Genomic DNA, 13,564 nt, shown 5'->3' on the forward strand with positions numbered 1-13,564 from the left:
CACATATGGCTTAAGGAAGGAATAACATGCTCACTAAATTTGGTATGAAAATCTATCTTACACTTCAGGAAAGTAGGGGAGAAGGGGATAAGTGGAGTGGGGGGGATGATAGAAGGGAGGGCAAATGGAAGAAGGGAGCAAACTAGAAGTAAACACTTTTGGGAAGGGACAAGGTCAAACGAGAGAATAGAAAACAAAAAAAGGGGAGCAAGGTAGGATGGAGGGCAATATAGTTAGTCTTACACAACATGACTATTATGGAAGTCTTTTGCAAAACAACATATATATAGCCTGTATTGAATTGCTTGCCTTCTCAGTGGGGATGAGTGGGGAGGGAGGGAGGTAGAGAAGTTGGAATTCAAAGTATTAGAAACAAAAGTTGAGAACTGTTATTGTATATAACTGGGAAATAAGAAATACAGGTAATGGGGTATATAAATTTATCTTGCCCTACAAGAAAAGACAGAAGATGGGGATAAGGGAAATGTGGGCTGTGATAGAAGGGAGGGCACATTGAGGGAAGGGGTAATTAGAATGCAAGGTGTTATGGGATAGGTGGAGGGGAGAGATGAGGAGAAAAATTGGAACTCAAAATTTTGTGGAAATGAAAGTTGAAATCTAAAAATAAATAAATAAAACTATTAATAAAAAAAAGAAGTCATATAGTCTAATCCTCTAATTTGATTTAGGAGGCAACATGAAGTGGAAAGAATATTGAAGTTAGAATGCTGAACTCAGAGTAACAGAACCTGAGTTAAAAATCCCATTTCTGCTACTTCTATATGAGACTTTGGTCATGTCACTGAGCTTCAGTTTTCACATCTGTACAATGGAGGAGTTGGACTAGATGACCTCTTCAATCCTTCCAGATTTTTACCTATGATCCTATGATCTACCTTTTATTTCAATGTGTTTTCTAAACTTCCTTTGGGAATAGGTAAATTAGGATATGGTTACCCAACCTTTATAATGGGAATTACAACACCTACCTCATTATCTTGTACTTGATAGGTTGCTGTTCAGTTGTTTCAGTCATGTCTGGCTTTTTGTGACCCCACTTGGTGTTTTCTTGGCAAACATACTGGAGTGGTTTGTCATTTCCTTTATTTTACAGATGAGAAAACTGAGGCAAATAGGGTTAACTGACTTACCTAGGGTCACACAGCTAGTAAGTATTAACTCAGGTCTTCATGCCTTATCCACTTCACCACCTAGTTGCCTTTCACTCAATGTGTACTTAATGTAATATTAGTTGAACTATACTCAATAGGTACTTAAGGTAATACTAGTTGAATTGATTAACAATCAGTTGATTAACAATCCATACTTTCTCCTGGGAGAAGAGAGCTGTTGAACTCTAAAGCATATGGACAAAAGGAGGTGAAAAGAACTGTGCACAGAGAGAGTAGAATAATTTGGCCAGTGACCAATGTTAATTAAAAATAAAATTAAAATAGGGAAGAATTAAGGCCAATAGTTTGCTCGCAAGCTAATTGCGATGTCCACTTTGTACTCATTCTGGTGAAAAACATTTTCCCCAGCTGCTTCACTGTACTCAGGAGTCAGTGAACATGGTGAACAGATCTGATTAGCAGGGCAACTGTTTCTCTGTCCTGCTGTAGAAGCTTTGGGTAAAATGAGAGCTAAGCAATACCTCTGCCTCCATCAATACCAACATAAATCTGAGGTCAGGCCAAAGAAACCCATTACACAGAGTACAGAGGGCAATTAAATGGCGCCAGAGTCAGCTTGATGCAAGGAATCCAAATGGGGCCCATGACCCAGAAAACCCTCAGTAACTCCTCCATCCAGATGCTTTTCCAGGAAATGATTGTAAAAGGGGTCAAGATGCTGATAAGAAGAAACCACTCCCACTGGTCATTTCCTGGCAGACTCTTTCCCTTGTTTTAGCCTGTGGAAGTGGCTATATATATATCTTAGTTTAACTCTGTTTTACTGTCTGGGCTTATCATCGATTGGGAGACACAGGTTAGGAAGAGATTTATCCAATATCCCTTCCTCCTTGTGGTCATAGGCTCATTCTCTAAAGCTGGAAAGGAACTCGAAGACCATCTATTCCAACCATGCCATTTCACAGATGAAGAAACTGTGGGTTAGGAAGATTAAGAAAACTGTTCAAGGTCACAGAGCACTTGAATACAGACCCTCTGATCATAGGGCTGTTGTTTATTCTACTATGGCATACCCCCAGGTACTGTACAGTAACCGTAATGTTAATGCATAGGCTCCTATCTTTGGGTTGACTTGCTACCTCTCACTCTGATCATGAAGAACATTCTTCTATGTGTTTATTTTCTTAGCTCCAGGCTACTTCTCACATCAAATCTCTTGTGGAATGACATTAGGTCACCTCCCTTCTGATGGCATTATTAGGGATACACAGACTGAGCTAAATAGAGAGAACTAGCATCTGGCAGTCTTGGGACAGGGACACAAAAATGCATCTGGGGATTTTTGTGTTAGCTACACACATTGTGATCACCCATAGCCCACACCAAAGATGAAATTGGTGATTCCCTCATCTCATAAAACTTAAAACAACTCCTCCTAAACACACGTCTTACACTTCCATTTCATTACTTCCCTTTCCTAATAAATAAATATACCTAATATTCAAAATCCCTGGAATAAACCATAGAAGCCCAAGATGTTGGAGTAGGAAAGGGCCTTAGGGACCAGCAAGGTGACCTCCTCATTTTAAAGAAGAAGAAAAACACAAAAGCAAAATAAAGAAGACCTAACACTCTGAGAAATGAAGGGACTTGCCCAGGGTCACACAGCCAGTCAGTCCCAGGCTGGAATTTGAATCCTAGTTTTCTGATTGCAAGTACAGTACTTTCCATGCTACCTAGATGTACATCTATCTGTGGCAACAATTATCTCCAAAGAATTTTTAGCTGTGTCATCTGATTCCCTGTTACCAACCTCTTTCCACTTTTCTGAAGTATAGTTATATATTCCTTGCCTTCCATAGCAAAAATGACCTTTTTCAGATTTAACCACATGAATGTCATAAGGTCTCTATGACTTTTTGAACAAAGAATCATGAAAACTCTATGAAAGTGAGGACTGACAAAATGAATCAATACATAGAAGAAAGGGAAAGAAGAAAGAGTCTTGCCCCAAATTGTAGTCCAAAAAATATTTCCCAAAGTCTAACCTTCACTCTTCTCCATGGTAAATAACCAGTTGGTAAATACTCTCTTGGTTATCTTTTCTCTCAACTGTATGCATTAAGCTCTCTTTTACTCCTCCTATCAGTCATGTTCTGTTAGTGTTTACTCATCCTTATTACATTCCTTTGCTTTTTGGTGACTGTCAATATATTCTTTGGAGATGGAATGAAGTTCTACACTTGGGAACAGATCCCTTTAGAGTTAGTTTATATCAGAGATAGGGGTGGGCACATATGAAAAATAGTGCTGTTATGGAGTAACTCTGTGTGTGTGTGTGTGTGTGTGTGTGTGTGTGTGCGTGTGCATGAAGGGATAAGTATGAGATGCAATTAAGGGGAAGGAACATGAGCTGTTGACAGTTTAGGGCTAAGGATGTGATGAGGGAAAGTATCCATGAGAGAACATGAAGGTGTACAAGTAAACAGGTTTTACAGAGATAGAATTGGCCAAATTAATAAGGAAGATCAAAGTGAATTTATCTGTGGGTATGGTTGTGTATGTTATAAGCACATCAAAGTGACAGAGGGAGAGAACACGTGACAAAGACAGATATGCACAGCAATGAATAGCACTTCACCAATGACATCACTCTAGAACTGGTTGAGTTACTCTCTTGATGGTTCCCTGCTAAAGAAAGCTGCCTTACCCTGTAGTAGTCAGTGCTATAGACATCTCTTGACATCCCAAAATCTCCAATCTTCACCAACAGGTTGGCTCCAACTAAACAATTCCTGGTGGCCAGATCCCGGTGGACAAAATGTTGTGAGGCAAGGTATACCATGCCAGAGGCAATCTGGCTGGCAATGTGTAGCATCTGGGACAGCCCCAGCTCTCCTTTGGCCTGGCGAGGTTGCCCATCCACCAGGATCATAGCATCGGGGCCATGAGCCCTGTAAGAGATAGAGAAAAAAAGAAGGAATAGAGAGAACACGTGAGGGGCAGGAGAAAAGGTAACCTAAATTCTACAGTCTCTGGAATGTCTCTTTGAGATAGTAAAAAAAAAAAATATCCCCTTCAACCTATTTGTTCTCCAAGTCTTCCATTATGGATCAATTCAAGAGAAAACCTCTACCAAGATCATCAAATTGGCTTCTATCTTTTGACTAGCTATGACTAAACCAACTCCCAAGAGTCAATTCCTTGCTTCTTGTAGTACCTCACCAATAGCTTAGGAAAATTATCAGTAGTTTCCAGGCCTACAACATGGAGATCACCTACTATTCTTAGTTAGGCTTAGGGATGGGGAGCCTTTGGGGAAACCAGAAAACAGATGATATGTAGTTTGTGAATCTAAGGAAGAAGCCTAGAACTTAGCCCCACATTCTTCAATGCCAACCCAGTCTAGGATTTTCTATTATAATGCCTTGCCCCTGTCAAACTAGTCACTTTATTGTTCATTCTTTTCTCCATGGGGCCGATGAGCAGTAATAAAATCCAGGGACTTTATTTATGAAGCTGGAAGCCCCTGTGCAGAGCAAACCTTCAGGCCACTTTACTGCTTCTCCAATTTCTATTGAAAGGCATCATTAAACTCAGACAAATTTATTTTATTGTCTTATGCTGGCTTGACCCTCCCCATTCCACTGAAAGTTTAGGAAAGAGTTGATATCAGCACAAAATCACAACTTTTCCCTCCCCATCTTGATTGCAAATATCCCCTGGAACAAAGTTGTGGAGACCAAACGGTCATCTTTGATTTGAAAGCATGGTATACACAAGCATGCCCTCCTTTTACCAACTTCCCACTTCCCATTGGGATCTACAACGACTAGATTGAGAAATCATGAAATCAGATCATTTTAGAGTTGGGAAAAGTGTTAGATGACATAGATTTACTATTGCTATTATTATTATTTTAGTACAGTTGTTGTTGTTGTTGTTAATATTAATATTGCATAAGGAAATAGTTGGCTTTCTCCAGAGAAGGGTCTAGGTATTTTAGCCCCAGTGACACTAGGATCTGGAGAAAGTCAGGAATAACAGAGCCTCTCTTCCAAGATGGATATAAAATGGGAGGAAAGACTGATGTAGCTCAGTTTGGAACCTACCCAGGCCTCTAAGGCAATATCTCCAAATGTTGGAAAAGCAAAGTTGGAAAACCAGTTCTCACTGATTCTGAGAGCAGGTTGTGCTCTCATTAATATTGTACATATTGCCTCCCAGACACATCTCTCTAGCAACAGAAATAACACACATTTAGAACTTGGTTATCTGTCAGTTTCCTTGGAGCCTACCACCAGACTGCAAAAGGGGTTCTTACACTAAGATGTCACTATGTCCTTCTGTTTTGCCTTTCTCTAACCCCTTTCATCTAAGGAATATTGGCCACTTTAGAGAGGAGGGGACAACCTATGGCATAGATGACATTTCCTCCCCTGTTTATCTCTTCCTTTCTACCTCCTTTTCCCTATTTTTCTTTTCCTCCTACTTCCTTTCTTACTTTCTCTTTCACCCTCCTCCCTAACTTTAGGCATGGCAACAGTCACAATGAAGCCCATGGCCAGCCTTGCCAGGGATATAAAAGGCATCAAAGATTATTGAGCTCTCTTGCAGACAGGATGTGGTTGAAAATGGAATATATTTCTTTTACCTTGGGAAAATGTGAGCATACAGACAAGTCTTGTCTTAGTCAGACAGGAGTGATGCCTGAACTCAAATGTATTCCTAGCTCAATATCCTAAATATCAGGGGAAGATATTCCTCTATGGAGACAAAAAGATCAAAAGACTTTAAGTCACAGAAAATCCTAAGGAATTATATCAAAAGAAGTCAGATCAATACTTTAAATCCTCCCCACTTTCCCTTGTGACCAAAAGGTAGCCCAAATTATAATGTCAAGTCCAAATATTTTTCAATTCCATCAACCCATGACCATCTTCCCATTACCTCCTATATTTCCAGGCTTTTATGCCTCCTGAATATGAATTTTCTTCTGGGTAGTGCCCATCCATGATACCTCAAGTAAAGACATACAACCTAGTCATTTCAAGCCAAAATGCATTATACCTTGCTGCTGCATTGACTAAAGGTTTCTACCATCCTTGTTCTCTCAGAAGGTTGATCTCTAATTGAGAGTTTATTTGTACAAAGAGTCTAGGTGGGGATTGGGGCAAAGTAGATTCCAAGCTGGGGATACTCAGCTTCTTCCATTGGAAAGCATGTGCTTTTACAGAAGGGCAAGAAAACAAACAGGTACTGATTTCCATATATACATGCTGATGTTTGCATCCGTCCTCTGTAACTGCTCTCAGATATACATTTCACACTAGAGCCGGGACACTTAGAGGTTGAAGGAAAAGGAAAGAGAGTTATATTGGGGTAAAGGAAAAGAACTGTGGTACTCTAAAATTTCACCTCCAGATGGTGATTTGGCATATCTTTCCTCTTTAGGGAAAAAAACCGCACCTATTCAGCTTCTAATTGCCCTAATGTCTGACGCAATAACAAACAGGAAACTCTGAGATCTCAAAATACCTAGATGTTCCCATTCTGGGCCCTGATGGATCCCTTCTTATATGATTTATTCAGCTTTTATTTTGAAGTAAGAGGTAAAGAAAATCTAAGCTAATACAAATAATCCTTTTTTCTATGATTCCTTTTTCATGTTTAGTTTGTCACTTTAAAATTCTCACTCATGATCAAAGAATCCTTTGGAGTAGAGGGTAGTGATGATAGAAAGAAGAGGAAGAAGAGAGGGAATTTTATCCCTGTTTTGCAGATGGGGATACTGAGATGACAACAACGCCCCCCCCCCAAAACAAAAGACATGGATTGGTCAAGGCCAAGAAATGAAGCCAGAACATGCTAATTTCAAGGCCATGGCTCTTTACTAAATACTATGATGAGTATTGCTAATCCTAATAATCATAATAATACTAATTTTTTTTCTTTTTTTATCATTTTGTGGCTCTTTCTTTCAGTTCCTCCTTAGAATCAGGGAATAGAGTGAAAAGTGGGATCAATGATTACTCTTAACTTCCCCAAATATTTTCTGGATTTGGACAGAAATTTGGGACAAGATCTTGGATGATCTTTTCAGAGTAATGGCGTGTCACTGCCAGATGGAGGTAGCCTTGGAGGAAAGATTTATTTTGTCTCCCATTTCCTATCACCAGGTAATCTGGGACCATTCTGAGGTCAGGGCCCAGGGGGCTCACCCTCCCAGAATATGATCCCAGTGGGGCTCTTGCTTACCTGAGGAATTTGTTGAGGTCCCCATGCTTCATGTACTCAAAGACCATGATGAGAGGATCACCATCTCCACATACACCATAGAACTTGACAATGTGTTCATGCTGTAGGTTGGTGAGCAGTTCTGCCTCTCGCTGAAAATCCTTACGTGCAGCCAAGGTAGGGTCTTTCAAGGCCTACAGTGGTAGGACACAGACTATAAGCTCCTAGAAACCAGAGACCATGTATATTTTGTGTGCTGGAAGAGCACCTACCATAGTATCATTAACTCCTAGACCCTAAAGAAATGACAGATACTGATTAAGAAAGGTAGGGCTCAAAACACCATGACAAAGTGTATAGTCTTCCCCCTTTACCATCATGACCATTTGTGATTTTTACTGGCAGATTTCATAACTATCCACTTTTTGAATGTTTCCCTCTTACCATAGAGGCACCAAGGTACCAGTTCTCATCTAACAGGGAAATAAACTGAGGCAAAACAAAATTACCTATGGAGACATAACCAACAGGAGGTCTAGGAACAGAGCCTAGATTTCTCATTTACAAAAGCTGCATCCATTGGAATAACTTTGTAGGTTAGTCTGTAGCTTGGTATGTAAGAATTAGGATAGGAAATGGATCACCTATCTTGAACTAGAAGAGATCTCAGAGGCCTCCTAGTCCAAACCCTGGATTTTATAAATGAAGAAACTGAGGCCCATAGAAGTTAAGTGACTTTGAATCTAGGTCCTCTGATTCCAGAGACAGAGGTCTTCCCACTATATCAAAGCCTCTGCTTTGGTCTCTTATGTGCCTTGTTTTTAGGCCCACAGGGACCTACAGAGCAACATTAATAGTGTTTTCTAGTTTTGTTTCCCATTTCCTATACCTAATGAAGAGTTTTAAGTTTCTTGGCCTTTCAAGAGGGTCAGTGGGAATCTAAGAATGAGGATACTTTGATGTGGGAAGTGGGGAGGGAATGTTGATAAAAAAAATACTGGTAAAAGGGAGTGGATCCACCACAAAATTTTAGGTTGGTGGAAACTGAGAGAACGTGTAGATTTCTCTATTTTTCATCACTCTGCTCAATTAAAATGAACCTTAATAGAATCACAGAATTTTCCAGCTATAAGGTACTTTATTTTTCATCTAATCCACTGCCTCATTTTACAACTGGAGTAAATGGAGCCAAAGGGTTGGTGTGACTCATTGAAGGTCACACAATGAACTAATGGCAGATGAGTGTATTTCCTCTGCTTTCATTGTACAGAGGGCCAGATTTTTTGCAAGTATGCAGAAGAGGCGAATGCCTATTGGGATGATTTGACAAATGCTGACCAAAAATATCTTTCCCATCTCTTATGTGGTAAGTATCTGAAATTCCCACACTGTTCCTTTGGGCAAAGACCTGTTAAAATGTAATTGTTATCTGGTAGAGGTAACATACTAAAAATCCTAAAAATCATTTTCAGACATTCTTTCATTCAACAAATATTTGCTAAGCATCCATTGGCTACAGAGCCAATATTATTAAATACAGCACTAGGTTTATGCAAGTAGGCAGAATAGGCAGTTGCCAATTGGTATGATTTGGCAGATCTTGTCTGTGTTTGTATGTGTATTTACATGTACTCACATATACATACATGCATATTTATGTTTGTTTGTACGTATGTATGTGTGAGTATACATATGTATGTGTGTGTGTGTGTGTGTGGATGCACACAGACACAATTTTTGCTTTTACCCAAAGCTGTGATTTTATTGATGTACGGAATGCCTGGTGAGGAACTCCTATCACTACAGAGCATCAAATGCTCCTAAAATTATAGTCCTAGGCTCATGATGAAAAATGTTATCCACCTCTAGGGAAAGAATTGAAAGAGTCTGAATGCAGATCAAACTATACTATTTTTCACTTTATTTTTTATGGGGTTTATGTCTGTTTCCTTTCACAACGTGACTAGTATGGGAAAATGTTTTCTATGCTTGCACCTGTATATATATTGCGCATGTATATATCAAATTGCTTACTATCTCAGGGAGGGGAAAGGGAGAGAATTTAGAACTCAAAATTTTAAAAAATGAATGTTTTTACATTTAATTGGGAAGAATAAAATATTATTAAAAATTATAGTCCTGGAGATTTGCCTGGACATTGAGAGGTTAAGTGATTTACCCAGAACCACACAGTGAGCAGGGGTCAGATCCATCATGCATTCTCTGAATCTCAACACCATACCACTTAAACTCCAGCTATCATCTCCAGCCCTGACCTCAAACACCTACCCCATGACCAGTGGCGAATCCTATCATGCTTGGATTCAAGCCCATTATGCTACTTTCTGAACATCTCCACACTATGTTACTTCATGCCTATTCTCTCCCCCTTTCCTTTCTACTCTACCCCTGTGAAAAGTGATCATATTATGCTAATATGCCTAGTAAGGATGTCAGTTAATTATACTATGACTCCAATCAACATCACCTCTACTTTTCTTGTCCATAATGCTCCTCCTTAACCCATTCCCTATATGTGTTGTCTTGAGGGAAGGGACCATCTTGCTGTCTTGTATCCATATCCCCAGCACTTAACACAGTGCCGGGCACATAGTACCCACTTAATAAATGTTTTTTCATTCATTCATCAAGATGTGGATCTCAATGTAGTTAATGATACTGACATCAACACACTTAGCCTAGGTGGAGGGGAAAACATGAAGATTTATGTAGACGTCAGATTTATGACAGAAAAAAAATAGACCAAGCCAAATATCACTTGACTAAAAGGTCTTTTCCCATCTCTTTAAATCATTCTTTTTCATAGTATGGATATCAATGGCAGTAGTTCGTTATTTTCCACCCTGAACCTAGCTGGACAGCTCCAGTCATTTCCCCTGAGGCTACTGCTGTGTTGCAATTGACTTTCTCAGTTTCTCATGGGTTTACAAAACAAACGTCTGGTTCCTCTTTTTCTCTTTTTTACTCAATATCAAAGTGAGCTTTACACTATCTAGGCTTGAAACCTCAATTGTGTATGTTTTGAGGAATAGATAACTATAATCATAGCAGATCGATTATATTGCACCTTAAGACTTGCAAAGTACTTTCGTTATTACTGATACAGGGGAGGTAATAGCTATCATCATGATCAGAGGTTTAGAGATTGAGGAATCTCAGGGGCCATGGAGACTAACTCTTATTTTCAGATGCAGAAACTGAGGCACAGAGAGTTTGTGATTTGGTTGCATATCAACTGTCTGAGACAAGATTCAAACTCAGATCTTTCTGACTCCATATCTAGTACTTGATTTACTATTTCAACTAACTACTAATAGATAAGAGGAAACAAGTTGGGTTTTAGCTTTAAATGGTCCCATTTTCTGAGAAATGGTGATACTGGGATATAAGTGACCAGGAGGGGGCAATGACTTTCTATGTCAGAATCTAAAATCAGAGCATGATACTTTGGCTTAGGATGGCATTCAAGTTAGTAAACTGCCTTCTCTCCTTCCTTGTTCTTCTGCATGGCCATGGGAAAGATATTATGAGAAAATGACCTTGAAGAATAATGATGATGATGATGATAAAGGAAGAAGAGCAGGAGAAAAGGAAGAAGCAGAAGGATAAGGAGGAAGGAGGGGAAGAAACAGAAGAAAAACTCAAATAATCTATTCCATCTTATAGACAAGAAAACTGAGATTTGAGGGTAATGACCATATTAACATAGTGGGTAAGTAGTCAAATTAGTTCTAATATTCAGGGTTTCTGTCTTCAGGTTTAATGATTTTCCATTATACCACACTGCCTCTCAGGATATCAGGAAATAATCTTTGGAAGATTCTTTCACAAGTGACAACATTCTTGTTCTCACAAAACTACCAAATCTCATAATTTGAAGAGAACTCTGAGGACATATAATCTTATTTTCTACCTGACCAAGAGACCCCTCTGTAATCACACCCTCTTTCCTACCCCTGGGGTCATCCAGCATTCACCTGAATACATCATGTGAAGGTTAACCCACTCCCTCCAAAATCAGCCCATGCTGATTTTAGATGGCTCTAGCCATAGAATGCTTTCTTTTCCCTCCAATATCAAACCAAAATCTGCCTCTGTCATTTTTCTCCACTGCTCCTTGTTGTTTCCACTAACTCAGGTAGTTGGTTGTTAAATTTTCAATGTGAACATTTCCACCTCCAGATGAGCAAAAATTCTGAATCAAGACTTGACTCATTGTTTTGATGACTGTCTAATATTGATGGAGAAAATATTAATAATTCAAATTAAACTTATAAATCAGTGCATGGACATATTCTCCCCAAAGAGCTGGTTGTTAAATATTTACCAGTGCACAACTACCTCTGGGTAAACCAGTAGAGGGGTAGCTAAGTGGTGGAGTGGATAGAGCACTTACCCTAAGTTGGGGGGACCTGAGCTTAAATACATTCTCAGACACTTACTAGCTATGTAAGCCTATTCTAGTTGCAGCAAAAAAAAGGAAATAAGCAGAACAAAAATAATCTCTAGTCCATTTAACCACCTTCTCTTCAAATTTTTGAAGGCAGCCTTCCCTTCTGAGCCTTCTACACTACCCCCATCCACCCTTCTACTTACTTAGGGAAGAAGGGAAAAAGTAAGAGGTTGTTTCCTAATATTTTCTATATCTATATCTAGGCAGATTTCATTCCTCCAATGCTTCTTCATCTTGCCTTATAGATTAAGCAGGAGTATTTAGCTGGATGAAAAGAGAAATTGTATTAGTGTTGAAAGTACACATTCTTTTCATCAGTCAATAATTCCTTTGAGTCATTTAATGTGTGTGTGTGTCTGTGTCTGTGTGTGTCTGTGTGTGTGTGTTTAAATGCTTCTTTTTGGAGGAGCCAAGATGGTGGAGTAGAAATATACACATATGCTAGCTCCAAACCCACAGTCCATAAAATACCTATAAAGAAGAACTCCCAACAAATTCGGGAGCAGCAGAAGCCACACAACAATGGAGCACAGGAGATTTCTGGTCCAGAGAAACCTGAAAAACTGACCCAAAAGGTCCTCACGCACTGGACCCGGAGCAGAGCCCAGCCCTGGCTTGGACGCCTGGCACCTAGAGGAGCAGATCTGAGCAGGCTTCAGGGACAGAATCTCCAGCAGCCCTGCAGGTCCCTCCATCCATGGGCACTAAAGGTCAGTGAGAGGGGCTCTTCAGTTCATGGAGAGGGGAGTGGGGTACCTCCATAACTCAGGCCCCCTCGGGAGGCAGCAGCAGAAGTGGCAGCAGTCAAGGGCTCCCCAAGCAGGCAGGAGATCAGATCCATTGTTGAAAGTCTCTGCATAAACCCCCTGAGGGAACTGAGACTGTGAGGCGGCCCTGTCCCCCCCCCAGCACCTGAACTTAATCTCACACTGAATAGCAGCCCTGCCCCCACCAAAAGCCCTGAGGCTGGGAAGCAGCATTTGAATCTCAGACCCCAAGCACTGGCTGGGTGGAGGTTGGGTGGATCTGGAGGCGAGGTGGGTATGGAGAGGACACTCAGAAGTCAAGTAACCTACTGGGAAAATGCCCAGAAAAGGGAAAAAAAAAAAAGACAACAGAAGGCTACTTTCTTGGTGAACATATATCTCCTCCCTTCCTTTCAGATGGGGAAGAACAATGCTTACCATCAGGGAAAGACATAGAAATCAAGGCTTCTGTATCCCAAACAGGCAAAATAAATATTCCATGGGCTCAAGCCATGGAAGAGATCAAAAAGGATTTCAAAAATCAAGTTAGAGAGGTGGAGGAAAAACTGGGAAGAGAAATGAGAGAGATGAAAGAAAAGCATGAAAAGCAGGTCAACACCTTGCTAAAGGAGACCCAAAAACATGCTGAAGAAAATAACACCTTTAAAAATAGGCTAATTGGCAAAAGAGGTTCAAAAACGCAATGAGGAGAAGAATGCTTTCAAAAGCAGAATTAACCAAATGGAAAAGGAGGTTCAAAAGCTCACTGAAGAAAAGAGTTCTTTCAAAATTAGAATGGAACAGATGGAGGCTAATGACTTTATGAGAAACCAAGAAATCACAAAACAAAACCAAAAGAATGAAAAAATGGAAGATAATGTGAAATATCTCATTGGAAAAACAACTGACCTGGAAAACTGATCCAAGAGAGACAATTTAAAAATTCTGGGACTACCTGAAAGCCATGATCAAAA

At 39.9% G+C, this 13,564-nt stretch overlaps 1 protein-coding gene across 2 annotated transcripts in view; it reads right to left on the reverse strand.

The window, feature by feature from the left end:
- Positions 1–13,564, reverse strand: part of NTRK3 (neurotrophic receptor tyrosine kinase 3) — a 469,793-nt gene that overhangs the window by 56,826 nt on the left and 399,403 nt on the right. For both annotated transcript variants that reach the window (XM_072617797.1, XM_072617787.1), the window contains 2 exons: positions 7,392–7,564; positions 3,844–4,087 (listed from right to left, as the gene is read on the reverse strand). In XM_072617797.1, the coding sequence (XP_072473898.1) occupies positions 3,844–4,087; positions 7,392–7,564 (417 nt within the window). The remainder of the gene's footprint in view (positions 1–3,843; positions 4,088–7,391; positions 7,565–13,564) is intronic.

Source organism: Notamacropus eugenii, chromosome 1 (assembly GCF_028372415.1).
Source record: "Notamacropus eugenii isolate mMacEug1 chromosome 1, mMacEug1.pri_v2, whole genome shotgun sequence".
NCBI classification, from domain to species: Eukaryota; Metazoa; Chordata; class Mammalia; order Diprotodontia; family Macropodidae; genus Notamacropus; species Notamacropus eugenii.